At 40.2% G+C, this 22,432-nt stretch overlaps 1 protein-coding gene and 1 long non-coding RNA gene across 4 annotated transcripts in view; both read left to right on the forward strand.

The window, feature by feature from the left end:
* GALC (galactosylceramidase) overlaps window positions 1-2,744 on the forward strand; it is a 33,770-nt gene extending 31,026 nt beyond the window's left edge. For both annotated transcript variants that reach the window (XM_061359991.1, XM_061359989.1), the window contains exon 17: window positions 1,646-2,744. In XM_061359991.1, coding sequence (XP_061215975.1) covers window positions 1,646-1,789 — 144 coding nt within the window. In that variant the 3' untranslated portion in view covers window positions 1,790-2,744. The remainder of the gene's footprint in view (window positions 1-1,645) is intronic.
* Window positions 2,745-7,509: 4,765 nt separating this feature from the next.
* Window positions 7,510-19,199, forward strand: LOC133215758 (uncharacterized). 2 transcript variants are annotated; one of them, XR_009726482.1, is made up of 3 exons: window positions 7,510-9,877; window positions 12,739-13,052; window positions 18,343-19,199. It is a non-coding gene; the product is annotated as an uncharacterized LOC133215758 (long non-coding RNA). The 2 variants fall into 2 exon arrangements; XR_009726483.1 differs by lacking the exon at window positions 18,343-19,199 and having other exon boundaries at window positions 12,739-12,824; window positions 12,920-13,085.
* Window positions 19,200-22,432: the final 3,233 nt, after the last annotated feature.

Below are 22,432 nucleotides of genomic sequence, written 5' to 3' on the forward strand. Positions count from 1 at the left end.
AACACAGTATCTCTGTTATTTTGGCAGTCAAGTTCTGTTGCCAATATTTTTAGAGATCTTGAGAAAATGGAGAGGGTATAGAAAATAACTGGAAAGATGAGTTCAAAGCTGGAGATAGGAGGGCTAGAGAGACCAACCTTTTGTTTAATGAAAAGATCATGATCTGGCTTTGTTCTGAAGCCTCATCATTAAGCTACTAAACTAGTCCATTTTACAATCTAGTTCCCACCAAATGCTTTTTCATGAATTTAAAAACAGAATGATAAGGCGTTGATTGTGGAGCTAGCTAACCACTTGCAAACTCAGTTGATCTGCCATCATTCTTTCCTGTACTGAAAAAGCAGGGGCTGTAAAATGGGCCACTATTAATGAGAAGCCTGTCCACAGTTTATCCCTTCCCCTCACTCCACCCTTTTTGGCCATAGTCACTTGGTGAGGAAAGCAGTCCCAGGCTCTCGTTTCCATATACCTGTGTGCTTAGCTGGGTGTGGCATTGGTGCAAGAATATAAAAGGCTTTAAGGTCCTTCTGCTGAATGCCTCATCCATTTGCCCAGTGTAACCTTTGCAACTGCAGTGTGGCCTGAAACATGGGGAATCTTAAATCCTAGGTGGGGAGATTGTCTACTGAAGCAAACTCTCTTTTAAAATCATGCGTTGAGTCTTCCATTCATTCTAAAATGTCAGTAAGCGCTAGAAGCTGTTTTTCATCTTTGATGCTTTCACACTGGGAGACATAAACACTGTTGTACCTGAGGCATTTACTGGAATTACTCTCGTTTAGTTTGGGGTTTTGTACACCCACACTTATGACAGCGATTGCCATCTGTAAAACAGGGTATTTGCTAACCTGAATGGAGGACGGAAGATGAACATAAATCATTTAAAACACAAAACAGTGATGATAATTTTAAAATGATGATGCTGCAAATTTCTATGTGTGTATTTTTTACCAAATAAATCTTTCGTGTAATGACAGAAGTGTGGGATCCACTTTAAAGAATTGTTATGCTGACTCCCTGAAATGCTTCTTTGCTTTTACCTGTGTCTGTAATTGTCTTTTAGGTTAAGAAATACAAGTAAACTGAAGTTGTTTTTTTTTGGTTTTTTTTTTTTTCCTAAATACTGTTCAGTGGAACCCTGGCAAGATAAATTGTACCTTTTCCTGAAACTGTTTTCAATTATAATGGCTCCATATGGCTTGGATAATACCTGAAAGTTCTACTGCCTCTCTGCTTCTCAGCTTAATGACTACAGTGTATTTGTCTTTCCTTTTGACTTTTGGGTAATTCTGCAGAATTGGTGCCAGGTATATCATATGTGCTTAAGGCAGTTGGGCTGTCTGGGGGAGCCTGACAAATATGGAAGTGGAAAACCAGTTTACCTTTCAGATTGCACAGTGAGTTTACAAAGCTGAGAGCTAGGGGAAGACGAGCCTTTATATATTCATTCTAAAGACATTAGATCTGTTTCACAAAGCTGATAGGCACTGGAGGATTCCATGTAATAGTCAGAAGCAACTCTGCATGGAAAATGTGTGAAATGTTGAAAGTTGACATCTTTCTGCCTCGTCTCTTCTCCCATGTGAGTAGGCTCAGTGTCAACACATTGGATTTTACAAAGCTAACTTTTTCTTTTTCTTGACAGGGCACTTCTGCCTCCGGACTGCTAAATGGTTATCCTCTTTGGGAGAATGTCACCATTTCTCAACCAAGTAACGGCTGGGCTGCTATTGGAACTCGCTCCTTTGAGTTTGCACAGTTTGACAACTTTCATGTTGAAGCTAGCTGAAGTGGCTTTTGCATTTAGGGAACCCAGTTCTTGTATTACTTTGGATAAGAGCCAGATCAAACTTTGAGGACAACTTAATGCTATGCTGAGATTGAACTGTTGGCAAGGAATCTGAATTCTGTCCTTACTATTTGCTAAAGGTTTACTTGAGTAGATATCAACATGACTGTAACTTTATCCCCTGGTTGCTGTGGGGGTTTTGCCCTTTGATTTTTGGGGGTAAATTTTAGTTCATGGTAATGATGAAAACAAAATGATAGATTTAAATCTTTCTCAATAACCACATCCTAACTTCCTAGCTCACTTTTAAGATAACTTTAGAAGTTAATAGAAGAGGCATTCAAGCTACATTTTTAACTTACTTGATTGTGTCCATTCCTTTCACTCTGAAAGAAATAGTTAAATGCCAGTAAGCCTTATGAGCCATTCACCCTATACTTTTGTAGGTCTGTCATTCTCAAATTTGGATGAAGTATCTATTTTTTCTATAGTAAAAAACAAAAAGATGTTTTGCCTGTTTTTCTGCTGCTGTCTGAGGCTAGACAGTACAGTACTCCAAGTGCATTTGATTAGTTTTTCCTGATTACTTCTTCTAACTTTCATTGCCAGCAATAAAATACATCATATTTTTAGTGGAATGGAAATGTGCCGTATGGCTGATCAGGGAGTGCAGGATGTGCCTTACTTCTAAACTACCTCCTCTTTCCAGTGAAATGGCTGAAATGGATAGAAAGAAACCATAACATGCAGTTTGTTAATGATAGCCTTGCGGGGTTTTTTGCATCATGCAAAGAATCATAAGTTTGCATCATGGATGCTGGCAAGCAGAGTGCTTACTTTCATGTTCGATCGTGTGTGGAAAAAATGGCCTTTTTTTCCTGGTAATTTGGGCAACCATCTCTCACTTTTGATGGATCTGAAGGTTAAAACAGAAAGTAAAGGCATAATAATTTTATTTAGCTTAAGATAAATTACTGTAACACAGAGAAGATATGGATGCTATCACATCCTGGTATAAAAGAAAACTAAAACCCCAGGCTTTGCCTATAAAATCTTGCAATTTATCAATAAGGTAAGTGACAGCAGGTGAATGTAGACAGAATTGTTTAGTGTGGCAGGCAGTCAGATCAACACAATAGTGTCTGGATTTAAACTTTTCCTGGGCATCATGAAGTTCAGAGGGAATTTCAGATCCTTGGGAAAGAAGGGATTCTGTTTTGCTGTTGCTTCAGCGGTTGTGGGTTTTGGTTTTGGTTTTGGGGGGTTTGTTGTTTGTGTGGTGTTTCGTTTTTTTTTTCCCCAAGTTTCTGTGCTACAACAGAAGGGAAAAAAAAAAGGATTGAGACTATTGAGAACACAGTGAGGTACTGAACGAGGTTTTCATCACACACTTGAAATTCAGTTGGCTTCTGAATTTTTTCTGTTTGCTGTTGGTCAGTTTGTATGAAATATGCCACCTGTGTCCCTCTACTTTTCACATTCACATCCTGTGTAATCAACAAGCAAGTAGTTCCACATGCTTGATAGGACGTTAATAGCTGTATGAGGCTGTCCTTAGCAGGCAATATCTTGATAAACAGGTTTGCAATATACTTTGACTGAAGGCTGATTCCAGTGTTAACTTTAGTCTTCAAAGTTGTCATCTAGTTCAGAATTAATCATAGTATCAATCATAATCAAAATAGAAATCATTACTAAAAAACTTTTATAGGGGCTATTTTCCAAATTAACCTTTGGAGAAGAGTTCTTAAAATTCCATCTCTAATAAGCAAAATTTTTTTAGCTGTTACACTGCTATTGATTGGTTACAAATCATTCATACATGCAACTTTCATACATGCTAGTAACCTTGAAAAATGGTTCAAACCACTAAACTTAAACTCTGTAGGTGGCTTCCAATTATTAAGTAACTTAACTGGGTGAAAAATGAAAGCCATTTTTCCACTTCAGTTTCATTTTATGGTTGAAATTTGGATGCAAATCTGTTCATTACTTGCTTGATTTCAGAAGGGATGTCACTGGTAACTCCGGAAGTGAAGGAATCTAATTTTATGGCCTCATATTCAAGTAATATGAGTAGAGGAGAAGTAGTTCCTGATAAACTTTTTATCTGTGATGGATTTTCCTAGTGGGATACTTCTTGGAGACTTCCTGGTAGCTTGTGTGGCTGCAAGCAGTGTTTGTGCAGAAAAGAGATCAGCAATGATGCAGTTACTCCAAAGCAGATGTCCTGTTCTTTTACTTTTTAATGCACTAGTGTAATAAACTGTACTGTTACATTGTGTACTAAACAGAATGTATTTTATCACTGGAAGTGTTGATTTTTTTTTTCTAATCTTAATTTATACTGTTTGATGATTAAACTGTTATGAACAGAGTAAATGATTTAATGGTGATATAATGTTATTCATCTTTTTATGTCTGTAATTCTTCACCCTTCAGCAGGCTGTAATATGTTTGGCAATAACAAGCTGTTGGGTCTTTCACTAAGGGATAGATTTATGTTGTTGGTTATAAATACTAATCATTCCAGATGGACAAATAAAATACTTAAAATGCCTTTATTTGTGCAGAATGCTTCTGTAAATGGGTCTTGGTTTTTCCCCAGTATGAAAGCTGACAGTTTTTCCATTGTGATTCTTGATAAAGATGCCTGGCATTAATTGGTTTGGAAGAGTTTTTCTGACACTAAATAGGCAGACAGTGCTCATTAACAAATATCTCAAAATCCATATGCATTAGGACTTGTGCTGTTGATAAAATGTTATTTTTTAGCATTCAATATACATTTTACTTCTTTATATTTTTTAATTTAGTTGAGGGAATTAAATTGTATTTGAGGGCCAGCCACAGAAAGCTGCATAGTACTATGGTCTTGTGAGATTTAGCTGAAAGTCTGTTTCTGTGTATGGAAACAAACAGTGCTGTACGGGTGTACTTTTAAAGTTTAAATGAGGGTTCTTTACTCTGAGTATCTTTTTGAATCTATCTTCAAATGTGGTGTTTTGTTTGTTTTTTTCTGGAGGGGAGGTTGTTTCTTTTTTTTTTAATTACCCTAAACTTAAGGTTTAACTTTAAAAGGGGAGGAAGAAATTCCATAGGGCTAGCCATGTTTTCAAGGCTCTCATGCCAGTAGATTTGAATTACCCTGGAAATACTGTCTTCCAGTAGCTGGGTATGTGCTACCACCTATACAAGCACTACATCAAAATCAATTCTGTCCCTTCTCTGCCACTCTGCCTTTGAGGTTGGACATGATGAGCAGTTCTTGGGAATTTCAAATTCCTGCAAAATACCAGGAGTCCTTTGCTTTAAAACTATGGGATACTGTTTAGGCAACTGATGATGGTTCCTTTTGCAGCTGATTCCTGATTTCACTGTATCAAAAGTAAATTTCTAGTTCAGCACTTGATTAGGAGTGGTATTGGCTTGCTCTTTCCATATCGAATCAGTTTTATTGGGTGGTATCAGCACGTTGGTTGTTTTCACTCATTTTTTCATTGGTTTAGCTAAAGTTCTTATCCAGAGTCCATTTTTCTGTGTGTATATTATGAAAATAGCACCATAATTATTGCTGGTTTTGACTATTTTAGCAACATGGCAAAAGAGGGAGAGCACTCAGAGACCTTATTATCCTCACTTTGAGGTTCTGAGGTTTTTTTGGGTGTTGGATTTTTAAACCACTTTGTAAGTACATATGAGTCTGGCACATGCTGGGAGTAGGGGGGAGGTTGTCAAAAAAACCAAACCCTAATTTTTAAAGACTTGCTAGGCTTGTAGCAGAATCATCAGGAAGCCTGGAGCGTATTGTACTTTGATACTTTATGAGAAGAAATATCATGTGCCAATTAGTGTCAGGGCTTGCTGAAACAGAGAAATAAAATGCAAATATCCATTTTCTTAACAAAGATATCTTGGGTAAAGGTTAAATGCTTTTTGAGTGTGGCTGGAAGCTTAGCAATCATCCTGCCCATATTAGTAGTGCATAAATATTTAGTGTAAGTTCCTTGCCACTAGATAGGCTCCTTCACAGTAGAGGTGTTGTTTCTACAACTTGTGCTTTAAAAAAAACCCCAATTGCCTACCAGCAATTGAGCAGAGGAAAATGTGTGCTGCATCTGTGTTGCCAGGCTTTCACTGTGTGCCAAGATACTTCTGTGTGGTTTTCATAGTGATTTAGACAAACAATTGTGAAACAGTATTTTTTTCCCTCAAGGAATTATATTTTGATAAGGTTAGAAACAGACACAGAACCCAAACATCAGTTTTGCCAGGGGGCTTGAAGCAGCTTTGCAACTAGTGTGTTAACCCTGTCCTTTACTTGGGTACACCCCAGGCAAGCCTGGACGTATCTCTGGGAAGTGAAGACAAAATGCAGAGCTGTAGTAGATGATGGCTCAGTGTGGTACTAACTCAAGGGTTTGCAAAAGAAAATGGAACCTAGTGCGCTAGGCTACTCGTGTGGTTATGGTCCGAGAACCCTTGATGGTCTAAGAGAAGGTAATATCAACATGATTATTCTTTAACAAAAGAAAGGCAAACCACAAAATTAACGGAACTCCCAAAACAAGCTCTGTGCACATGTACCCAAAAAAATATGGAGAAAGTCAAAGAACAGTCCAGGTTTAACTTGACCCGTTGTTCAGTTTCTGCTGGGAAATGCAGTTGTCTTCCATGCTGTTTTCCAAGAACAGTAACTTAATTAAAGTGCATATAGAGAATACAAGACTTTATTGTTGCTAAAAAGCAAATGTTGCTCAGCTAATTATAGACACTGACACTTTCCAACGACATTAGGATTAGGAAAGGTTAGAAAACATATCAGCAGGTTATGTGGCTGACAGGCATGCCTGTGATGTGGGAATCAGCCCTGTTCCTGGTTTCAGAAGGTTTCTTCTCTAATAGCATAACAGCAGAGCTGTAAGAAAAGGGGAGATGTTTCTCTGTTACTGACACAGTCCTTCCACGATTTTGGGAAGTTCCACTTACATCAGTCAATGTGAGATTTCACAGGAGCAGCTCCGTAACCTCTTAGCTTGATTACAGAGACTTAACCAAGTGATTTGAAAGAGCATGTGGCATTGATGAACATCAAATCCTATTAAGGATGTCTGTATTCCCTTCTGATGTGATTGCTCTTGTAGTGAGAGCAATAAATGGTAGTGTTCGCTGGCAAGAGTTCAGACAGGTTTTGTGTTGAGCTGAGCTGCATGCAAGTGTGTCGCAGAGATCTATAAAGCTGCATTGGGATGCACAGTGTCTCTGGCATAAGCTGCCTATTTCCTTTCAGTCTGTGATTGCTGTTTAATGGTTCAACTTCCTTTTTTTTTTTTTTTCTTCTCACTGCTCATCTGATACTTTATCCTAAAAAAAAAAAAAAAAAAATAAAATGTTTTGCCAGCATTATAGGAAATGTGCTCAACACAGCAGGGCAATTCTGTCCCAGAAGGAGAAGGGTGAGAATACCCTGTTGATCATTCAGGCCCTCTCTTTGTCAAAACAGTTTTTTTCATGTTGTATGTTTTTGAGGGCCTGCCTTGCTTGAGTGCTGAAGCAAAAGGGTGGAAGAGCTTCTGCTGCTCTTTTGTAGATGGCTATTCTGCTATTGATTTAAAAAAAATGAGTGTCATTAATTTCATTTATGATTTCTGTAAGGGGTGGAGGGAGATAGTTCAGTTTTTCTTCCCTATTCATAATAAAAGCAAGGTTGGTACTGCAGAATGTGCCTATTATTTATTGAGCTCTACTATTTACTCATAGGGTGGCTTGAGTTCTTCATTAAACACCTGTGCTTCTACCTTGAGGCACAAAAGCTTGGATCAGATGAATGCTTTCACATAGGTACATCGACTATGAATACCAGCTTCCTAAGCCAGTAAGAGTTTCTGTTACGGTGTTACTGAACCAATGTGGGAGACTCCTTTCAAATGCCATAATTTGAAAGATGTAAATATTTTTTCTTAATGATAGTTCTAGTAGATCTCTGCAACAAAAATCTTACTTTTCCCAAATGTAAGTATATTGTTTACATCCCTTGACTTCATTCTCCTTCCCTGTTTTCACTTTAAAAATGGTAAATACTCATAGATATCCGTTGCCCTTCCCACTCAAATAGTTATCCAGGTGAAAATGCAGTAATCCTCATCCTTTGTGCAATTCAAACTTTTTAGCTCTGCATTGCAGGTAATTATTTTTTTCTTGCACTGAATCTGAATATTGTCCCTTAACTGGATTTTGCCACATTGTCTGCAGTTAATGAAATTGAATACATTTTCACTGGAACCTGATCTTTGTAATAAATAAAATTCATTTGAACCAGGATCTACAAGGAGTCATCAGCAGGACCCTGCAGACTACTAAACTTTTCTTCTGGTGTCTTAGCTGCCAAACCACAGGTCATCTCACCTGTATTTTTTCTTTGCTACCTTCATAGCCCCACACACTCCTCAGTGCCACCCATATAGGATTGCTACCAGGGTAACTTCCTCAGTGGCAGTAATAAGGATTGAAGGTGAGCTTTTTACTTGTGTTACAATGGTGAATTAGGAATGACCTACTAATTGGGTAAATGCCAGTCTTCTGCACCTTCTTTGTAGAAGCCGATGTCCTAGAACTCAGGTAAGGTTTTGATCACCTTTCTTGTACACTCAAGCACTGGAGTGTCAGGAGTCCATTTATCATTCCTCCTTTTACCACCAAAATGTTCACATTTGACACTTTCTTTTAGTTTTTTTTTCCCTCAGAAGCCTGATGCAGAAGGGGTGCTGGCTTGCTTTTGTTACATCAAAACCTGATTACAGTAATTATGTGTTTAACAACCTCCCTGTGAGTATATACTGCATCCTCAGATGCCTTTGAAGTCTTCTGCTGGAGGTAGTTATCCATACCAGGTCATTTCAGAACGCAGTTTGTCTGACAAAGTTGCTAGCTTCCACCAGTGTAATGTTAAGTGTGGTGACGTGAGGTTTTAGCCGTACATTGTCTAAGTGAAATGTAGTTAGCAGAACTGAAATGTAGTTTCTGCCAGTGCTTGCTTGTTTCAAAAGATTGTGGACCCCATCCCACGTCTTTAATCCTGCAAGGAGCTCAGTACCAATTAAATATTACCTGTGCTCTCTACTGCAGATAAAAGAGAAGAGCATATTGCATGCTCTATGTTCCTGATGATCTCCATATTCCCTAAGTTTATTTCTCTTGCAGACGGTGCTCTGAAAGCAGAATATAATGAACTTTCCTGTGAAGTTGTATTGACTTTTCAAAATGTACTGTTCTGTTTTTAGGTGATGATGGAGCACTGTGTGCAGTCCTGGATTTTTTAATAACATTTAAATTCACTACACTTACCAGAGCTTTAAGTGAGTGGTGGATGAAGATTTGGTGCGAACCAAAGGACAAAAAACTGCAACTGTTGTTCAAAGTGCCTATGCAATCCAGAGTAAATACAGTCAGTTTAAAGATTCAGACAAGTCTTGGATGTCATAGTATGGTATTTATTCTTAACATGGCATCCTGGTTTCACTCCATGCCTCGGTTTCCTCATTAGGAAGTGGATGCAACACAGGGGTATAGTGGCACTGAGCACTCTTGCTTAATAGACCTGAAATGAAGCTGCTGCTTTAACTTCTTTCCTACAAAGCTGAAAGTGCTAGCAGGGAAAAGCACTGATTAAAAGCTTGGTGTAGCCTGCTATCAAACGTGTGAGTGGGAAAATGACAGTGCTCTAAGAGCAGGCCACTGCGGGTGTCTCTGCTCAGCAGTTGTCAGCTCTGCATTAGTGACAGTGGGGGATTGGGAGTGGTGACTATTTCCTTTTGAATCTGCCCCTGAACATGCTGGCTTTTCTATTCTTAATGTCAGCTACAGTGCATAGGGTGGTGATGATGCTCTGCCCATAAGGATAGTCACAGTATGGGTGTGGGTCTTTTCACAGAGCTTTGCAAGGGACTCACTGGATTCCAGTATGCTGGTGTCCTGTGGTTTCTCTGTCTGACAGCCTCACATCAGGGAAAAAATAGACAAGTGGAGTCAGTGAGCTGAAACAGGCACATCACCAACAGCTGCCTCTACTCTCAAGGAAATCTGGAGAAGGTAAGGCGATGTGCTGTGTGACATGGAGCTACCTTTCTAGTGGAACCGGTAGAATGAAGATGATTAGGATAAGTTGGAAATTACCTTGTTTGATGAAAAACACATAGAGGAGTGATGTAAAGGTTGCATAGTGTGTCCCTGCAGTTGTATCAGTTCCTGTGTGCTTATGATTTAACAAGGTATGAGGAATTGTGTTAATGCATCTATAAAAAGCCTGACTCCATAATATACCCCCAGAAATGCTCATCTCCAGCTGCTTTTCCTTCTTTTTATTGAAAAAAAAGGACATAAGTTGTAGCTAGTAAAAGAGCAGAGTGGTATGAGAGGAAAACAAGGCCAAGTCCAGTTGTTACCTCTGCAGTCACTTTTTCTCAATGTTGTATTCCTGAAGCTAATGAACACTGCTCATGTTATTGCTTAACTATAGCTTCTTCTTTTCCTCCGGACACCTAATTCCCTGTGAAAAGTCTCTCAGTCCTAACCAAAATCGGATAAACGGCAATGCTGTTGCAGTTCACTGAGTGTGACTGACACGGTATTTGAAATTGCCACTCAGCCCAGGCAGTCAGGGAGGGTAGCTTGTACTTTAGGCTGCAAAAAAAAAAAACTGCCTCATTACAGAAAGTCTGCACTCTACTCAGGAAAAAAATCTGTAGTGGTATCACAAAGATTGGTTTCCCAATGAAAAATTGAGGTTTGACATGAACCTCAGCGCTTTTAATCTTTTATGGCAAGTTCACAAAGAGAACCTTGCAGTCTGTGCTGGAGGCACTAGATGGCAGTGGAAGTATGACTAAGAAAACAGCCGTCTTGAGGGGTTTGGGGCTAGTCTCTGAGCCACAAAAAGGAGTGAAGGCAGCTTTACTTGAGAAAAAGATAAGGTTGAGACTATGGATGGCCTTCTGTGCACAAAACCCAATGTTTCACTTAGAAGGAGTACTAATTTATCTCTAATTTTGCATCTGCTTTAAGCAGATTAACTTATAAAAAGCACCCTCAGAAACAAAAACCAAAACCCCAAACAACAGATGCTTTGTAAAGCATCTATTACCTCCAGTGGTTTGCCTAGATCAAAGTCATTAAAAGAAGAAAAAGCCCCAAATGTGCAATTGCTGCCAGTGGTATAGTTTTTTGTTGTTGTTGTGGGGGGTGTCTCAGTAATATTTAACTTGTGTGTTCAAGCTATGACAGGATCTGCAGTGATGATTCCTAGTGAACAATGAGTTTGCTCTTCACTGTTAATTATGCTGCAGCAGCCCATGTCCTAAAAGTCTCTTATATGTGACAGCCCTAATATTGGAAGGTCTCCCTGCGAGCATGCACATGTGTATTGGTGAATATGCAGCTGTATGTGCTCTGCTGAGACTGTACAGGAGAGCGACGCACATACATGCACAGACATGATCCTGGGATGAAGCCCCAGCCTGGATGTGTGTTGTGGTTTAAACCCAGCTGTAGCTCAGAACCATGCACTCTCACTCCCCCCATTCATCTCCCTGCTCCCAGAGGGATGAGGAGGAGAATCGAAAGAATGTAACTCCCATGGGTTGAGATAAGAGCAGTTCAGTAACTAAGGTATAACACAAATCACTGCTGCTACCACCAATAATAATAATGATAAGGGAAATAACAAGGGAAGAGAATGCAACCGCTCACAACCTGCTGACCGATACCAAGCCTACTGACCAGTGATCTAACCCTTCCGGGTAGCTGCCCCCAGTTTATATAGTCATCCAGCTTACCCTTGAACAAAGCAGCTGTTTGCTCAAAGAGGTCTGGAGACAAGGAAAGGCAGCAGCCTTTAAACACATGTGAAGGGAGGACAGAAAGAGCACATCAGAAACTGGACCTGGATGACTTTGGGGTGATTAAGAAACTTATGAAAACAAAGGGGTCAGCAGTGTGAAAGCAGAAAGGGAGGATGGCTTTGGCCATTATCAAGTGTCTCAGAACAGCATAATCAGAAATATGGGAGAGGTAAATGAGCAGTGATTACTGGGAAAGCAATTCACTCCCTCATGCCAGGTTTTCAAAAGCTTTATGTGCCATAGGTTAATAGCCAGCTATTTGCTTTTACTGTGGATTAAGCCCCAGATTTCCTGAGGTGATGTTCTTCCCTGTCCCTCACAGGCGACCAGTGTCAGGCTGCTCAACACTGGGCATAAGCATGGGCTCTCTCAGTGCAGCCCCTCTGGTAACACCTTGTTTAAGGAAATCCTTAGCTGTGGGATCACTAAGTTAGTTTTTTGTGGGTTTGGGTTTTTTTTTTTTTGTTTTGTTTTTTTTTTTTTTGTTTGTTTGTTTTCTGTGTCCTTTGCACTGACACAGAAAAAGGGGCTACCCAGATGTGTGTAGGGACTGGAAGACAGAAGGACTCTGTGGGATTTAAAAGAAAGATACAAGGTCCAAGGCATTGCAGTGCCTTGCATCCTGGGAAGTAATGTGAAAAATGTTTCTGATTTTTATGGGGGTTGTGGCAGTACCCAGTGGTGTGTGAAACTGAAGTGGGAACTGTTCTTTAGTCCTTCTTTAATGTAAGGCATCCATGAGGTTTGCTTCTGTAAAGGGTGGGTACATCATTTGTGTGGTGGGTAAAAGACACAAGGCAGGGAACTTGGTGTCTATTTGTCTGAAGTAGTTCTTCCAGACAGCATTTTATATGAGTTTCTGTGGAGGAGGAATATAATGTTTTCTGTAGGAGTGTCATTCCCCTCTGTCTATAATGAGAAGGAAAGTATTTTTTTGAAGAAATTTTGCTTATTGGTTTATAACCTTAATAGTGTCTGTGTATTTTATTTTATCTTTTTTTTTGTCCATTTTCTTCATGACATTCCTCTGAGTGCTGTTTGTTATCCTTACAGGTCCTTAGGTGCTCTGTGCTGTCTGGGTCACAGCTCTTTTTCTTGAAGTTTGCTCTGACAGAACATGATCTTCAGGAACATTGCAGGTTTTCATTTTGCCTTTTCTTGCACCTTTTCATGAGGTGCTAATGGACCGAAATGCAATCATTAAACCTTGATAGTTTTTCCTTTTCACCCACAGTACTTTGAAAGCAAATTGGTTACTAAAAATGTGCTTGGATAAGTGAAGGATATACAGAAAAGTTGAAGAGAGATCCCAAGATATTGTATGGCCTGTAGAGGACAGTGGTTATTTACAAGTGTCTTTGGAGCAGGTGAGATATGGCCCTGTCTCAGCCAGCAAGATAACAGCACCAGGAGGACTGTGTTTTGTGTAGTCCATGCAGGCATGCAGCTTTGCAGCCTGTTAGCAAGGCTTTGAGTAATTTTGAAAAGTTCTGTCTGGATTATTTAGTGAGTGAATTTACTGAAGACAGAGCCTTCAGCTCCTGAGAGAGAAGGAAGAGCCCAGACAGGTCGCTGCTGTAAATATGTGCTTGCCAGTCTCTGGCAAGAGCTCCTGTTTCTGGCTTTCCTGCCCATGATGACAAACCACCTGTTTAGCCCCAGTGCTGCAGTGCTGGTGGGCGCTTGGGCTGCATTGTGCTGTAATGCATAGCACAGAGCAGTAAAGTTAATAAGAAGGAGTTCTAATAGCAGCACTGAGCTATAAGCTGATGCCTCGGAGAACCATATATAACGCTCAGCACAGTACAGTCTTCTGAGAGCCTTAATATGGAAAATGCCACATCAAACAGAAGGCTCACGCTGGGCTCTAGACCAGCAGAGTAAGGTAGGGTATTTGGGAAGAGCTGTCTGAGGAGCAACCTTTTGTTAGTTATGAGATGTTTTAAGTGAGGGAATGAACCTAACTCCCAGAGAAAGTGAAGATTAGATCCATGATGTTTTTCAATTAGGCTTTATTCGTTCAGTCTGTCCTTAAAACTCACTGTCTGAAATGACAGGAAAGCTACTCAGATAATTAAGGAAATTTAGGAGGTAAGATTTCACCTTCAGACCAAATGGAAAGAACGCCATCATCTTAATCTGCTACTGGCTTTTAGTACCGCTGATACTGCTGTAGACTGATAGGTCAGATGTTGACAGCCCATTGGTAGAGTTCTAGGACTGGAGAAAAGAAACCCTTCTGTACCTGAAATTAGGGTGTTTGTGAATTAGTGAAAAAATACCTAGTTTTGACATGAGTTCTGGAGTCAAGATTTTGTAGTCTTTTGCTACTGATGTGAGTTTCTTGTATCTGAGATTACCTGTCTGTAAAATGGTGTGTCAGTGAGATTATTCTGTTCTTTCACCATTAAAACTTATTCATAAAAATGATATCAAAAATCCAAAAAGTATAACTCAGGCGATAAATACAAGAATTAATTTTAAAATTTCTTTTCTTACCCTCTGTAAATGATAGCTTCCATTACAGGAAGTCAGCACCATGTAATGGAATTTACCCTGGAGGACTGGAATACTAAAACTTGGACTGTAGTTAGGTGATGGCAACACAACAACTGAGAAATGAAAGATGAATTGCTGCACACACAAAAATGGTTTAAGCTGAGACACTGGGACTTGCTTCAGGCAGGGAATTGTGGCCAAGACCTAAGAGGCATTCGTCTGTTGTGTAAAGTATGCCTAAATATTTAACTTCATTTGGATGAATGCAATGATAAGGCTTTCTTTTCATATTTTATTTATTCATCTTTTTATAACTGTCATGGAAAAATGGAATTTCCATCCATGGCAAAAGATGTCTTTGGTATGGGGAAAAAATTAATCTTGGATAATTCTGGGGGAAAATTCCACTTGAAGACAACAATGACAGTTGTTCAGATTTCTTCCTAGCTTCTATCAAGGAAGCCAGATCTCTGGGAAAATGAGGATGCTGGGGAAACCACAGTCAGCTTCTCATAATAAATGATGGCATTGAACCAGCACTTTTGGGGTAGCAAAAGGGATGGCAATATGTTCCTTGTGGTGTTTTCAAAATTACTTCTGTGAGAACAGACAAAGTCCCACTGATGGGCAACTTTCAAAGCCATCTCATTGTCTTGTGCTCAGTGTATGAGACAGGGTATCTGTCACCTGTGCCTGTGGTTGCAAGGGGAGGAGAAAAAATATCCAGGCAGTGATGTTCGTTATTACGGTTATAAGGAAAAGAAATGTATAAATTGTTGCTTGAGTGATGTCTTTCTCTGAGATTCTATTGATTACATACAGATCAGGATTTTAACTCTAAGGGAATTAAGATTGAGAAGCCACGCTAGATCCACTGTTCACAAAAAAAATATGCAAAAATGGGATAAGAGGTCTAATAACTTTACTGGAAAAAGTTTTTCGGTATGTTTCTTTCTTGAATCCACTTGGTACATCTGGCATGTCTCCTTGTCTTTGGTTCAACCAAAAGCATCAAAACAAGTGATTTCACGCTTGACTTCAGTGCTTCCTGTGCATATGTCATGGCTTACAGTGGATATGGGGAGCCCTTCCTAATGCTGATCTTAAAAGTATATATTACCACACCAGAGCAAATCAGCATTTTTCAGACAGAGGAAAGAGGAGTTCATACTTCAGAGCAACACACAGTCTGGCAGCCAGGTTGGTGGGTCTGAATTTGGAATAAAAAGATTCAGACCTTTGTTCTCTCTGATTTAATCCTGAAAATTAAACTGTCATTCTGGTTTTCCCTAATGTGAAGGTTGTTTGCTATTTTGGGGTAGGGGTGTACATGAGGGTTCACTCTGGACTCAGCCTCATCTTATAGTGTTTTACAGTTGCTGTCAGATGAGTTATGGTGTTTGAGGTAAACTGTTGTAAAAACATATGTATGTTCTTAGCTTGCAACAAATTTCAGTAATTTGATGATGCTTAAGACAGCTCCAGCATAGAGAAGACACCCTATTAAAAACAGTAAATCAAGCTCTGCGTGCATGATAGCTGAATTGAAGTTTGAGCTATTCTATTGTCTTTATATTCTACTGCTTTCCTGATATGTACACACACAGGCATATAAAATATTTGCATTTATAGTTTTGCAATTCAATGTGTTGCTTAGAGCCACAATACATTTTAAGAAAATAGCACAGATTTCGATATCTTCACAACATTGGGCCAGCCATCACCAGTAATGTTACTTTTGCTTCATCAAATCTTCTTCAATACAGTCCTTCCTGTCCAAACTGATTATCTTCATAAACCACATCTTGAAGCATCTTGTAAAAAGGCTAAATACCTGAATAATGACAAAATCTGTTTCCCATTCACCACTGTCTCAGGGCACGGGGGTGTAGTAACATTGGTGGGGAGCTCTTTTTCCTGGTTCTGTGTTGAATGCTTCTAGCAGTACCCATATCCCAGCAGAGTGGACAAGGGGGAAATCTCAGCAAAGGCACTGTGACATAAGGCGGCATCTTGAACTGTGCTCAACCTTGAATTCTAATTTGTTTTATGGAACACAAATGTTAAACACCAATCCCAGTTTGCTCTGACAGATAAGGTTTAACTGATGGGCTCTCTGGAGATTGGTACCCATATTATCTCCGGCTTCAGAGCATGGTCAGCTACTTCCTTTTCTCCCACCTTCAGCTTTTTATATTATCTTAGGCTACAGGTACACAAAGTCCTTCCATCCTTTACCTTTCAACTGCACAAGGCAATATTGCTTAAAATTCCAGTCTTTCATATTCCACGAGCCTCTGGAAAGTCAAAAAATGCCAAAGAAATGCTGGATTATATATGTATTTATTAGGTCTATGCTACATTTTTGAGAAGACCTTGTTGCATTTAGTCATCACATCCTTAGAAAACATAACACAGGGTAACACACTGTAAATATATCAAAAGAATTTTGACATTTCCCACAGTACAATAAATCTGCATCGTTCTTGAGACATTATTGTGTTGATGAAGAAGGAAGTGCTGTTTTTTTTTTGTTGTTTTTTTTTTTTTTTTTAAGAATCCATAAGCAAATGTTTAGTGCAAAAGGAACCAGGCTGGCCTTAGACGTGGCATATTTTATGCAATAATTTTTCTCTCAATCAGTTCCAAGTTGTGAGTGCTCTCTCATAACATATGCAAAGACAAGAATCTCATCAGGATGATGCTTAAGCCTTTCTGTAGGATTCAGGTAAAGATTTAGAGCTGTAGCATTGATGATAGTGTCTTTCTAGCTGCACAGTTGGTATTCTGTAATGAGATGCACTTCCTGCTGATACTGTTTGACCAGGAACACTCTGTCACTAAGCTTTGACTAGTTATGGGTAGTGTCAGCACCATCTACCCCATTGTGCTTGAATCATCTGGTGCAGACAGCACTTTTCTCTTAAATCTGGGTGTCCCACCCATCGATGTTATGAGCTATCTATTGTCATGCCCTGTGGTGATCTTTCTGGAAGTCACACAGCTTCAGCAGCCTTTGGAATAGAAATTATTTGAAGAGACTAGAAAACCCAACCCTGGCATCAGGCAATCCTAGGGGTTCCCCTTTCCCCTTCCCACTCCTCCACCCCTACAACTTCTGTGTGCCCCTTGTTTTGACCGTGGGTTGTATTTTAGAGTTCAGATGAATGTGCTTATGGGTTGCTTTTCAGTTCATAAGGGAAAGACAAGCTGACACTTTGTTAGTGGTGTTTAGTTATCATCTAGTCTGGTAAATGAAAGGGAAAGGCAGAATCTGTAACTTTCATGGTTCTGCAGTAAGATTTCAGATCAGCATGAAAAGACAAGGGACTGCACAGAAACAGAAATATGCAGTAAGCATAAAATAAATGTCACCATCCACAGCTTTGCAACAAACAGAAAAGCGAGTCATGCATAGCATGCAGGACTTGAGAAGATTGACGAAGGACACTGTTGATAAATTCTTTTCCTTTAATGAAAAGCTAATACGTGATTGCTATTACCCTGTCAGGGAAGACTGCTTTCTAAATCTTATCTGCATTCAGTAAACATCCCTATATGTGGCCTATCATCCAGAAAGGGACAAAAGGTTGTGTAGATGCCTGGATTCAAATCGGTAGTTCATGGGCATGCAAATATTTCAAACACACTGTGCTCAGATTACTGAGGCATGTCTTCTGAAATCCAGCATCTGCTGTGCGTGATATTTAAAGCTGGTAAACTGGTAATACTCATTTAATGAATTCTAATCACTTCTTTATATGCCTAATCTGTCAATAGGCCCTGTTTTCTCTATGCATTTGTCCATTGATCTGTTTACGTGAACAGCTTTTGCTCTGTTATTTACAAATCATTCTCTGCTGTGTTCTCCTTTTGGAAAGTGCTCACAGCTGAGTGGACAAGATGATGTTTTTGACCAGATAATCAATGACCAGGTCATTTATGCCTAACAAGAAATAAATCAAAGGCCTTTCCAAATGGTCCCATGGACATTACTGGCCATTGGCATTGTGGTGGCATGTTTATTTTCTACAATCACTTGCATGCACAAATACATCACTCATGGCTACTCGTTAAAGTAATAGGAAAAGCTGACATCATGCTAGAAATGAACAAATATCCATTAATACTTTATTGTTGTTTTGTGCTATATTTAAGGCTTCTGGACTAGTGTTGGTTGCTTTGCAAGCCAGACAGGCACATAAGAACAGATTGCCCAGATGATTTTGCAATGAGGCATAGTGTAAGTAACATCTGGGGCAGCAAGGAAGAGAACTGTAAAGGGGAATGAAGGTTACCTCTAAGATATTGTTCAGGTAGGTCCACAGCTTGATGGCTTACTCACTTGGATACAAATGCATCCACCTAAGTGTGCATAAAGTCTTATTACTTTTTTAATGCGTCAGTTTAGAAGTAAGCCCAAGAATTCTAAGGTCAATTATTTGTATTTTTTATTACTCTAGGAAATAAATAAAATGTCTGCCAATGTCATTGGGGTACCATTTTATTGACTATAAAGGTGGAGTGATATAGGATCAGCAAGTGGGTGATAATTTTTGGCAACACGGGCTTGCAGTCACCTGGGAAAGGAGTTTACTACTGACAGAATTTTTATTATGCTGGCTGTAAGTTTATTAAGCACTATACTGAGTAATTTCTGTCAGCATATTGCATCATTTTCTGAGCCATATAATAATATTGCTTTGAACTTCTACAGTGCCTTCCATTTCTGTAGCTTCCTAAGAAGTTATACCCATGTTAATTGCCATGGCACCTCAGAGAGAAAAAGAAATGTTCTCCTCCTCCTGGGATAATCAGTATTACTTTTAACACTGAAAGTGAAGGGAAATGAAAGGCTCAAAATCAATCTGAAAGTTAGTCAGGGCTGGGCTTACAAAGGAAGAACATGTGTTTTAGCTGTTAGACTGAGGTCTCAAAGCAGCTGGTCTTGGCCAGGCTTCCTGAATGAGTGTTAGTAACCCCCTTTTGCCTCAGTTCTGCAGATGTGGCTGTATTTTCAGGGCATCTTCATCTTCGCTTTCCTAGGATCTGGTTCTTTGGGACAGTATGCTTCCTGGAGTGCACTTTGCTCAGTGCAGGTGGCTGGGTTCTTAGGGCCACTATGCTAATGACAAAAAAACCCAAACTCTCCCAAAATAACAATGTATATTTAAGAGAGAGTCATTTTTCCCTAGGTGGAAATAGTACAACTTTCCCTGCATAGTACTGCACAAACATAGTTCCTCCTGCAACAGCTTATGGACGCAGCTGAGGGTGAAGCTAAGTGTCTTTGATTATCTCAGAGCATGCCCTGAGCACCAGTACCCAGGAACCCTGAGCTTGTCAGTCTTCCTAAGTGTCATGGGTTTAGCAGTAGCAGTCAATCTTTCTCCTTAGTATCTGGTGCAGCTCTGTGTTTTGACTTTCAGCCTGGGAACAGCGCTGATAACACCAATGGTTTTAGCTGTTGCTCAGTAATGTTTACTCTGACCAAGGACTTTAGATTCTCATGCTCAGCCAGGGAGGAGGGGAAGCTGGGAGGAAGCAGAGACAGGACACCTGACCCAAACTAGCCAAAGAGGTATTCCATACCACAGCACGTCATGCCTGGGGAGGTAACTGGGAGTTAACCAGGACACTGGCTCTCTTCTGGGTGAGGCTCGTTTCGGCAGGTGGTATCATATTCTCTTCCCTTGTTATTTCCCTTATCATTATTATCATTGATGGTAGCGGTAGTGGTTTGGGTTATACTTTAGTTACTGGACTGCTCTTATCTCAACCCATGGGAGTTACATTCTTTCGATTCTCCTCCCCATCCTTCGGGGGGGGCGAGGAAAGAAAGAGGGGATGGGGGGGGGGGGGGAGTATAAACTGTGTGGCTGACTGGGCTTAAACCATGACAATAAGCAAGCCAGAACTTGGTCAGGAAACCTCTGAGGGAAACCCACGATGCTGCAGGCCACTGAAGTGGAGATTTTTCTCACTGGCCCATGCATCAGCCAAAGGAACACAGTAATGTTAGGATGCATGGTGCTTCCTCAATAACTGCTTTTAGATGTGGTATGAGGTAAGGCCTGATTATTCATAGTACTTAATTAGGCAGTGTCAGGCTCTGCAACACTAAGGCAGTCAGCCCTATAACCTGTAATAATGCGCACTGTGCTCTGCCTACATGTACTGGTTTCTGATTACTGATACACAGTCGTCTGCATTGCTGTTCCTCTGCGGTGTGACTGTTTCAGCAGTGGGTGTGGTGAGCAGGAACTATTTCATACAGAGTACTTGGATTACAAGTGTGATATGCAGTAACTGCTTTATGATGCTTTGTTCCAAACTACAGAAATAACACACCCACCCACCCACCAGGATGAAAAAATCTCACTTGCTCTCTTCATGGCATTGCAGGTGATGGAGCACAGAGGAAAAAAAACAGTGTCCACTTCTGCATCCTTCTTATCCTGTTGCCATAGGAGCTGGAGGCAAGGTTTCTGCAGAAGATAAGTAGGTCTGTCCAGCCTGGAGCAGCAGATCTGTTATTTGCTGCCTTGATTCTCCTGTGTGAATGGCCTGGCTCCCTGCCTGGGACGCACAGATACAGCTGAGGGCTCTCAGCCTCACTGCCTGCCTTTCCCATGTAAGCACTTCTGCTGCTGCAGAGCCTTCTACTCCTGCTACAGAGACAAGTGAAAGAGGATTAGAGTTTGACTTCTGTTTACCACAGGAATCTTTAAAACACTGCCCCCCTGTAGACATGAATCCAAGAAAACGTGTTCCTTTCTTCCTTCATCTAAGCCCCTTCAGCCTTTGTAATGGACTTAGAGCTGTAAACACCTCAGTGGGACCAGTGCTGTGCTGGCACAACTTACCCTGAGCAGGTCAGCAGAAAATCATCTTTATAAAAGGGTCACTGACACCCTTGTGCCTACTATTTAGTCAGCACTGTAGGGGTGTCCTGCAGAATCAGATTTCTCCTCTTTTCCCTATCTTTAAGGGCAGAAACAACACAGAAGGCTTTTATCAAGAAAAAATAAATAAATAAAAATTCCCCTACATTTCTTTTCCACCTCTGTCAATGCTGGGAGTGTCAAAATTAGGTTTTCTGGTTTGACTGGAGATTCCCCTGGAGGGTAAGGAAGGTAATGAGAGGGGTTCAAACAGTCCTAAGAACAGGCAGAACTGAAGTGGTAAGGTATGCTTCTCTAATGAAGAATTCCTCATTTTCAGGATTTTGACTTCCAGGACACTTTCTCAAGAATATTGTTGAAACCCCTTTTACATGAACAGAGCAGCCAGCAGCTTCTGTTCTGCCCTGTGATATCAGTGATAGGGAAATCTTGAGTACTTTGGAAAATTAGGTCAGCTTTGATTAATGAGCCATTTGTAGAATTAATCAAAAAGATAGGTTGAGCATCCACAACTCAAGCAGACTTGAGGAAGAGTTTTGAGATGAACAGCACTTCAGAATGAGGTCATATCAAGCTGTAGCAGCTATATTGCATCAGATTGACTCCTTGCTCTTCTGGCATCTTCTTTAACCTGCCTATTCTACATTTTTATCTCTTTTTATTCTAAAGAGGATTACTGCAAAACTTGAACGAAAATATTGTTTTACTTTTGTTAGATCTTGTAAAAGAAGTGCATGTGTTTAATACTGCCACAGAAGAGAGAGGAGAAAAGCAGTGGGACCTGGTGTTTACCCATCGAAACAAAGGACACAAATTCCAGAGAGAGCTGTTCCAATTAATAGTCCTGCTTTTTACAGAAGGCAGAATTCACCAGCCTACCAAAGGGGAAATACTCTTGGCAGATCACTGGTGAAGGAGATTGAACTGAGCCTTGAGGATGAAACACCTACATTGATGAGAAATAGGTTAAGTAATGCTCTGCTTTTCAATTATGTTAGAGCTGTAGGTGCTGAAGCCTGCTCGTTAGCTGAGGCTATAAAATGCCACATTTATTGTATCATTATTCTTTCAAATATTTGCCTGGTGGTCTTGTAAGACATTCAGCTCTTGCTTTAAATTCCCAGTGGTTCTACCAAAGGAAGCTTTCTGTCTGGCCCTATACTAAGAAATGTCAAACCCCCAACTGTTACCTCTCCCTCTGTTAAAGCAGTGCGCAGTACTAACCTTTTGTTACCTAGTTCTTATGAAGACAAACCCCATGCCTTACTCATCCTCCTGTTGACCACCAAATCTGAGCTGACTCTGAGGGATCGTTTCTAGGTAGCCTTCCAGGTTAGCCCGTC

The sequence above is a fragment of the Neopsephotus bourkii genome, unplaced genomic scaffold, assembly GCF_033783945.1.
Source record: "Neopsephotus bourkii isolate Nb327-2 ecotype Australia unplaced genomic scaffold, CSIRO-AGI_Nbou_v1 NB_998, whole genome shotgun sequence".
Lineage (NCBI taxonomy): Eukaryota > Metazoa > Chordata > Aves > Psittaciformes > Psittacidae > Neopsephotus > Neopsephotus bourkii.